The 9,793-nt window shown below is 34.9% G+C and overlaps 1 protein-coding gene across 3 annotated transcripts in view; it reads left to right on the top strand.

Moving 5' to 3' along the window:
* The first annotated feature begins 3,253 nt into the window (after positions 1-3,253).
* Positions 3,254-9,793, top strand: part of LOC100373208 (microtubule-associated serine/threonine-protein kinase 2-like) — a 55,164-nt gene continuing 48,624 nt past the window's right edge. For all 3 annotated transcript variants that reach the window (XM_085503226.1, XM_085503225.1, XM_085503224.1), the window contains exon 1: positions 3,254-3,743. In XM_085503226.1, coding sequence (XP_085359352.1) covers positions 3,447-3,743 — 297 coding nt within the window. In that variant the 5' untranslated portion in view covers positions 3,254-3,446. The remainder of the gene's footprint in view (positions 3,744-9,793) is intronic.

Genomic DNA, 9,793 nt, shown 5'->3' with positions numbered 1-9,793 from the left:
GACAACGTACAAATCACCCAATAGGAACGTGCCAATGAAATAAATCTGGGTTATACTTTTTGTTCAAAATACAGTTATAAATACAGTTTGTCTGATGATGAATCTCTCCTATATACACTGGAGTCTGTACTATGATTTTGACTACTTTCAGGCACACAGACCAGCCTAGAACCTATACTGATTATTGTATACAATATTGTGTACCAATATTTAGTATGAAATCGAATAGCGGGTATGTAATATCTAGTCTAGTATGCATAGTGTTTAAGTATATGATTTCAGACTTCATTTGATATATATGGGGTATATGTAAGATCGATGTGTCTCAAAAGGGACCGTACTCGCCAGACGTCTCCCGTGTTTCCAATTGCACGAGAAACGAATCATCAGCTCTAGGCGGAAACGTAGCGACACAGAAAACTTCATGTGGATTGGCACTAGGCGCAAAGGAAGACAACATACATTTAAAAAAGGGATAGGATGTCAAGTAAATTCTAGCCCAGACATCTGTTTATCTGAAATTTTGAGAACTATGGTCGCAACCAGTAAAGACATAAACTGACACTTAAATATTCACATTCCTTCTACTCTTGGCGCAACGAAGGTATTCCTTCATTTTTGTAAATATTTATAAATTTCAATGGAAGTTGAATTCAACCAGCCATTCAGCGAGCAAACTATCTTATTTCAAAACGTTCCAAAGTTTTTAAAAAGCCAAAATTTATCTCTCATTCCAGCTTCAATTAATAATAATAATAATAATAATAACTTTATTTAATTAAGCGCAACAATTCCAACATATGAAGATCAAAGGCGCTGATACAATAAACAATCAGTCAAATATTAAAAGCACATTTAAATAAGTGCGTTTTCAGTCTGGATTTAAAAATGTCTACTGAAGGACTAGAACGAACAGACAGAGGTAATTCATTAAAAAGTTTAGGACCTAAATTTTCAAAAGCACGGTCTTTGTATAACACCTTGGACTTTTTACTACACACCTGACGAGTTTTAATAAGAAACTTTGATTCAGATCTTAAACTACGACTAGGTACATAAAATTCGATTAATTCACATAGATAATTTGGGGCAAAACCATACAAAGATTTATACACTAGTAAAAGTAATTTGAAATTGATTCTTTGTACAACTGGTAACCAATGAAGTTTAATAAAAATGTCTGTAATGTGGTCATATTTTCGAGCACGAGTGACAAGGCGGGCTGCTGCATTTTGTACACGAATAAGAGGTTTTATCTTAGTTACAGGGAGACCAGACAATAATGAATTACAGCTGTCTAAGCGAGAAGATATGAATGCATGTACCAACTTTTCAGTATCAGATTGGGATAATGATTTACGAATACGATTAATATTTCTTAGATGGGAATATCCAGATCTACAAATAGTAGAAATGTGTGTTTCCATAGATAGCTGCGAATCAAACAAGACACCTAAGTTTCTAGCACTTGACGAAGCACTAACCAATTCTTCACCAATTGCGATACTAGACAAAGGACACGAGTCTTGTGAGAATCTCCGAGACGACATGCACACAAATTCAGTTTTCGACACATTCAAAAGTAGGAAATTACAAGACATCCAATCGCTAACGTCTTGAATACATGTCTGAAGTATCACCCGGGCGCGAATTTGATCATCTTCAGAAACCGATAAATAAATCTGTGTGTCATCGGCGTAAAAATGATATTTTACGCCGTGACGTCGCAATAACTCGCCCAATGGACGCATGTACATTGAGAACAATAATGGCCCTAAGACGGAGCCCTGTGGAACACCGGTTTCTAATATAGACATCATATCAGAAAATACATTTCCAATTTTCACTTTTTGAATGCGGTTACTCAAATACGACTCAAACCATTTGATGATGAGACCATTTAAACCAAAATTTGATCTCAACCTATCGATGAGAATCCTGTGATTCACAGTATCAAAAGCGGCTGAAAGATCCAAAAGTACGAGAGCAACTGAATTCTTAGAATTATCAATTATTAAATTTATCAATATTTATAAAGATTAAAGTGTGGCAGTCGTCGTGCCGCGTCCTGTTCGATATGGGACTCATAGCAACGTATACATTGCGTGTAAAATACATTGTTTATTTACATGAAATTCAGTCGAACACGTGCTGCGCGACGACCACCGCGCTTTAAGGGAATGCCTTTGTTGCGCCGAGATTATGGATGTACCGCTCCCTGACCAATATATACGCCATAAAATGTCGAAATTGTGATTGGGTAATGAGAAATTAACCGTGCAAAAGATTACTAAATAATAGACAATAATGAGTTAGGGGGCCGTGTTTATCATTGAAGGTCAGTTCCATCTCAGACAAGTAATACAGAGTGTGGCGTGTATACTTATTAGATCTAAAACGGTTTCCGGTAATTTCATTTGAGAAGGCATTATCTTATCTATCGACCTGGCATTTTCAAGATATCCGCCTTTAATACCGAAACTAATATTGTCACCGTGCATGGAACTACCTTGGAGACGGAAGATTATCTACCAAAAGAACTCTGTCAATACATACATTCACCCAATTACCGCAGATGTCGGAAATACGGACTGAAAGAAAACTATCCAGGGTGTGAATTATTTTGTTTTGTTTTTATCATGATACTTTCAGACTATTTGTGGACATACTTACCTATTTAGTATTAGGCCAGACTGTATTTATTCCTTGTTTCTCGAGTTTTATAAGGCAATTTTTTTTAGGAGGGCGGAAAAAAATAAAATTAATTCGTTTTCTCCATTAGATTTGTGTGATTCTCAAGAAATTACGCTGAAATAATTTTTTTTTTCGTTTTCGGCTCCTGTTCATTGGGCGGGTTCGCGAAACAAGAGATAATAAAAGTCTGGCCTAAAATACAATATATTATTACAACAACCCGATTAAAATCTGCTGTGTTGTATGAGGTGTATTTTTATTTCATATATTTAATTTAATTTTTACTATATTGTATTCTTTATTATTTTGTAATTTTATCCTATTTGTATTACGTATATCTTACTTTTTATTATTTGAATTATCGATTTTTCTATTATTAAACTTGTTTAAAAACTAAAAGTTGTCGGTAATAAATAAATAAATAATTAAATAAATAAATAAGTAAATAAGTAAATAATAAATAAATAAATAAACCACTTTAATTACAGAATCCACCCCCATATTTAATGGTATGTTCCTTATTGAGCACGGAATGAATTTCCCAGTATCCATTGCGCTGAATCACAACATCAAACATGGCCGTCACTGTGCTACATTTGATATGTACAGCTTTACTGGGACATCCGCAGTAACTGTTAAAACACATGCATCTTTTTTCGTAGGACACTTGATTACGATTGAAAATGGTTATTATCTAGTGATAATCATGACTGATTGACCCGTTATTGGTGGTATCGGCGACAAAACTAAAAATGGCACATAACCAGCAGAAGCAGCAGGGTAAGGGCGTGGAAGACCCCGAAGACAGTTCTGAATCACCTCCCCAAGACATCGATCGTAATTCTTTGGCCGATTTTTTCGATAAAAATAAATTGGTCGATTTACTACACTATTTTCCCGTTGATGTCACCCTTGGCCTATTCAAAGCTACTACAGAAGACGACCTTTTACACGAGTACGCTGTGGATAAACCGGATGACCGTGAACGATTGATGAGGGCTGTGACCATGGCAAGAGAACAGGACGAAGACGAAGACCATGACGATGAGGTAGGCCGATAGCTCTATTTATTATGTTAGCTAAATAAGTATTAGTAAAATCTGTAAAGACAGTCTCGCTTTCGTTGGATGCCTTTACTGTTGTGTCGTTCCGGGTCACTAATTTTCTATTCAACGGGTACGAGGAACGGCTGCCCATCCAATGTTGGGATCAAATGCCAATTCAGACGCAGTGTTTCTGCATGGAACTTTATCGTCTACACCGTTTTATCGGAAAGTGATGTTCATCTCTAATTATTCAAGAATATAGCTTTTTACAAGATACTAGTAACTTCTAGGCCACATGGGGACCAGATTCTTTGCAGTGATTGGTGTAAACATTTAGCTGCTAAGGGAAACCTGTCGATCCCAAGGAATTGCACCAGGAAATCTTTGTTTATGTTATTTTTTTTTCCCCATTGTATTTTTTTAAACATTTTTTTAAAGTGAATTTTTTGTGTGAGATTAGGTTTAAAGATGCCCCTTCTAATCAGACGCAAGTCTGTTCCCTCTTGGCATACCCAAGGGTCTATGAGTTCTAGATCTACCACATTGTAAGAGTGGACAATAGGTGTACATTCGGTCGCAGGCTGCCCAATAAAACACCGCCATTCATCCTTCTGTTGAAAAAAATGAGAACTCACAAGATAAAGTGCATACTATACACATACTTAGAACTTTTTTTTCCAGTACACAAGAATTGAATGGAGTAGTTGAACCTTCAATAGATACAATGCTAGACATGACAAATTTCAGTATGTATTATACTCAAGAAAACAGAAATAACGAAACAACATACAGATTATGCGTGAAATCGAACATAAAAACAAACAGAACAAACAAAGGTTGTTGTGTCATTGTGATGTCATGTTGGATTTGACAAATGCGCAAGTATTTTGGCAATTTCTATGTGTTTAATAACATGCTACATGTATAAGCATTTAAAGATAGTGGTCAGTGTAAGTAAGGGTATCTCAATGCATTACGTATTTATCAACTTTTCAACATGAGCGGGAATTGAGTCTCAAACGCCGATAACAACACACGCTAAAAACGCAAAGGCTCATCGGTTGACAGTTCTTTGTAAACAATGACACGCTATGGCCATCTGACGCATGCGCAGGTGACGACACTCTTGCTTTAAACTATAAAAAAGGCTTTCTATTTCAAATCATTCGTTTTTGTGGCAGACATTCGGTCCACACCTTTCACCTGTCAATGTTTTACTTTTTCTACGTCTTCTTGAAAACTACAAGCCTGAATGCTTTGATACTTGGTGTATATGTACCTTGGGTAGACCTCTCTCAGATTTGTTCATTTCATGATGATATCTTCAATTATCTAATTTTATTGAATATTTTTGTCATTTTTGGTAAAAAGTGATATTTTTGACTTCTTGTTAAAAACCGCAAGTCTGATTACTTTGATATTACATAAATAGATACTACATGTGAACCTCTCTCAGATTTGTTCAATTTTGTGATGATATCTTCAATTCTCTAATTTTGGTGAATATTTTTGTCATTTTTGGTAAAAAATGATATTTTCGACTTCTTGTTAAAAACCGCAAGTCTGATTGCTTTGATATTACATATATAGGTACTACAAGTGAACCTCTCTCAGATTTGTTCATATCCTGATGATATCTTCAACTATCTAATTTCAATTATTATTTTTGTCATTTTTGGTGGAATATCATATTTTTTGAATTCTTGTTGAAAACGGCAAGTCCGATTGCTTTGATATTACATTATATAGGTACTACATGTGGACCGCTCTCAGATTTGTTCATATCCTGATGATATCTTCAACTATCTAATTTCAATTATTATTTTTGTCATTTTTGGTGGAATATCATATTTTTTGAATTCTTGTTGAAAACAGCAAGTCCGATTGCTTTGATACTATACATATTGTTCATTTTCTAATGATATCTTCAGTTCTTTAATTGTAATGTGCATTGCTACTGGGGGTAACAGGGGAGCTATCTCAGCCGACAGGCTGCTAGTTTCTCTATTAGAAGTGCATCTCCAATATAAGCACATGTAAACAAAAAAAATTCATTGGCTGTATACTAAACCATTATATTACTTATTTTGAACATACAAAAATCTATTTAATTTGCATGAGCTCATGTATCACTAATAGAGGCAATACAGTATTTGATTTTAATTCAGGTCTGCTCTCGTGCAGCACCGTGAAAAGCATTGTTGTGAGTAATATATCCTGAAATCAAATATCTAGCACATGCACGTACTTCCGTAAACATCACATATAACACAAGTGTTTACATTCATTCATAACAAATCACAGTAATATAAAATAACAGGAGACATGTTTTAGTACATGCTCTTCATCCCTTTTGGGTTAACTGATAGATAGACAATTGAGGGAATGGGTCACTATGTACTTCAATGCAGCTGTTTTAATTCCTGTGTTAACAATGAAGGTTTCACATTAATCTGCATCATTCAGGTTTCTAATGTGAATACAGTATTCACACTTGATGAGTACTGTAAGTACATTATTAGGTGGTGTCACATTGGCAGGGGTTGGGCTTATCGAAATTTTAGGCCTAAAGAAGTTGCGCCTGGGAAGGGGTGAGAAGTGTCGACCATAATGTTAATCTCCAAGTTATGAACAAGTGTCAGATTATGTAATCGCTACTATCCTCGACTATCCTTGTTGCGCCGCCTTGAAACCTTTTCACAATTGCAACAATAATGCCTATGAGAGAGGTCTATTACTTTAGACTGCCCAATAATTTTTGTCCAATTATTGTCTTGTTCTAGTATCCAGATAAGGTCTTGCCACTATCACAGAGCTTCAGTCAACAGTTTAAAACAAACAATATTCCGAATCAAATTGAATCGATAATTTGTGTCTTCCCACCATCGATGATTCAAATTAGATGGGGGATTTAAGACACCATTCTGAAGTTGCAAACTACGTCTTTGTCAAGATTTGCTACGTAAATACAAAAAAAAAAAAAATTAGACATGCCTTAGGGCTTGCCAAATATGAAACAGGTTATTTTTTCGATGAGTTTTTTTTTTATTTTTTTCCTGCAGATAAGTGAAATCTGTTAAATTTATTAAACTCCTTTTCTATAAATGGTATGCTCTAGCAATGAAGTGCTTCTGTGACGTAAATTGATGTGAATTGACGAAGGCCGCTCAAAATGTCAATGTAGTTTTGATCTGTAGTCATCTGTCAATGAAGACTACATTTTTGAATGATGTTATTATATTCACAACTAGACAACCAAACAGAGATGTCAACTCGCACCATATTTGTCATTTCGACGTCACTAAAGATCGTAATCACTCAAGAGCATGACGTCACTGATTAGCACCGTCACTAGAGGGCATGACTTAAATAGTAATGGCGTATTCAATTTTGTTAAATTTATGAAAAATTAATTAAATGTTAACGTAAGATACCAATGAAATTTAATGCTTTTATGATACATACTGACAGATTGGGTCATGAAAATAGTATGTTAAAAGGCAAATAAATCAGCTTCTACAAAAAGAACTGTAGAAATTATAATTCTGGGATAAATTTTATAAGTTTGTGATCGTGTGAAACAACTGAAATTGTGTGTGTTCAGCGGTGAAATGATGTCTTCTTTTTTTGTTAGCTCAGTGTCAGTGAACAAGTATACATATTTCAGTTGTCGGTTGTCAAGTTTTAAGTTTTTAATTTCTTGTTAAAAAAAAAATACTAATCCCGATTGTGCTGTGATATTTTTTTCCCATTCTTAGAAAAACATTTTAGACTTCTCAAAAACCACCAACCAGATTGCTTTGTTAGGTACATGTCCATCTTTTCTATGCATACCGGTAGTACCAGGGGGGGAGTTGCATGACACGATTGGTTGAAATAATCATCTCATTTGCATAAATTAATATTCATGAGCAATGAAAAACTCGTTTTTTCAGTAATATTGTGCCAAAATGCTTTCCGATAGCATACATGTTAGTTCTAAATTGACTGATTCTATCGTTACGAGCTGAAAAAATAATCGGGAAAAATGATGTAAAGGTATTTTTTGAGACACGTTTTTGATCAGACTCCAGCTAACTGTTGAAAGTAAGCATAGGTTTTCTCTTTACCATGATCATAGCAAGTTACGAAATTCATGGAGAATGCAGAGGCACGTTTAAATTTTACTCTAGTACTATTGCTCAAAATTGCTCAAAATGTTTTCGGTGACTTTTATCAGTGACAAGTTACCTAATTAGTATGCATTTCGAGAAACCACAGTGTGTGTGCATGCGCAGTTTGAAATGGAACAGTTTTGAACGCAATAAAATCATGCGTAGAACTCGGGCTCCAGCAAGAAATTGTGGCGTCAAACTGGTTGTCGGTTGAATTGTTTTGCAATAGACAATAATTTTGGAGCCTGTAGTTGTCTATGAAATGTTTCTAAGTTTTGTTGAGGATTATTCTGTAAAGAAATTGCTGAAAATTATTTCATCTGTTCGTAAACGGGACGTTGTTGCTTTGACGATGGCTACGGACGACTGACGTCGAAACGTTCCATTCAGATCGGATGGCGCCCTCTCGTGTCAATCCCCCCTGGGTAGTACCAATTTGCAGTGCAGTAGACAATGATGTTTGGCATGGTTAGGTGACATCATTAATTGATATTCTTAAACATTATCGTTATGGTACAGTTCTCTACCAAAGTGATATAGACAACATTACTGATGAAAGTTATGTCTATAGCAACTATGCAGAAAAGATCACTACTTCATGACATCCATTAGTTCAAAACATGTGACTTTATCAATATTCTACCAAATGGATATCAACATTAGATTGCAGTTTCCATAGCAACAATTGGATATCATCAGTATTGATGTTTAAGTGGCAACCAAAACTATTTACATATGAGAATACACACTACAATAATTTTGCATAACATAAATGTGGTTCAAAAGTCTTTTCGGAGGAAGACCAAAGACTGTGACCTAGACTCACCTCTGTGCCATCCATGCATCTATCCATGCCTTTATTTCTTGTCGTGCTTTGACAATAACATTAAACAATGCATCAAACATTACAAGCCCGCTCTTGATTGCTGAATGGCCAGCCATTTTAATGTTTACAAATACATGAAATCTAGCATTTTGTCAATTCTGAAATCGTTTATACGTTGTGGGACCTTCTCATGCACATCATTTTGTTTTACTGATTAAATTCAAAATGGCTGACTGGCCACCATTTTGTTTTAAACAATGCTGTTTCAGAGCCCATATAACATACAAGACATTCACCTTCAAACTTCACACATAGCTCACGTGTCTGTAATCGTGATTTAAGATGGCTGAATAACTGTCATCATAGCGCTAAAAATGCATTTCTACCATTCCAGCACTGGATCTCAGTCATGCGTGAATGGTTTTCATTTGAACTTGATATACATTTCAGTGTTTTAGTCCCTGTTTGGACAAGGTGCAAGGATCACCCATTATGCTCATACGATAATTTTTTCAACCAATCCAAAATGGCCATCTGCTGACCATTTAACTAAAAAAAAACACGAAAATCATGTATTTTGTTATGTCTGCAGCCAGATCTCAGTCATGTGTTGTCTGTTTCATTTTTTAATTTTTGAAAATATTTTGTGTTGAAATACGTTTTTTTTTACTAATTTGGTAATTGTTGAAAAAAATATGTCATCAGTCTCTCCAGAAAAATATGTAAATGGAATGCTTCACAGTGTTTAACATAAGAAATTATTTTGTCAATCAGATATTAAAGCTAGTTTTATAATCACCTTTGTCAAAGCTGAATTTTGTACCTATAGATAGGATATAATACAAATTTATCATAACATGTCATATTAATTGTCTTGATTCACACTGCTTCTAAAATTTATGTTTTTTTTGTTGTCGTCACAGATGTCTATTCAAGAAAAGAATGCTTTAGTAAATTCGGAATTTCCGGTTTGACAATGAGCTGTTATAATTGTGAAAAATATTGAATACTTTTTCAAGGCTCAGTGTTTTTTCGAAACATTTGTTTGTGTCAGGCGACAGTTCTGCTGTCGT

This window comes from Saccoglossus kowalevskii, chromosome 9 (assembly GCF_978046115.1).
Source record: "Saccoglossus kowalevskii chromosome 9, keSacKowa6.1, whole genome shotgun sequence".
Lineage (NCBI taxonomy): Eukaryota > Metazoa > Hemichordata > Enteropneusta > Harrimaniidae > Saccoglossus > Saccoglossus kowalevskii.
The sequence above is the reverse complement of the archived record's forward strand: the minus strand, read 5'-3'. Positions and strand labels throughout refer to the sequence as shown.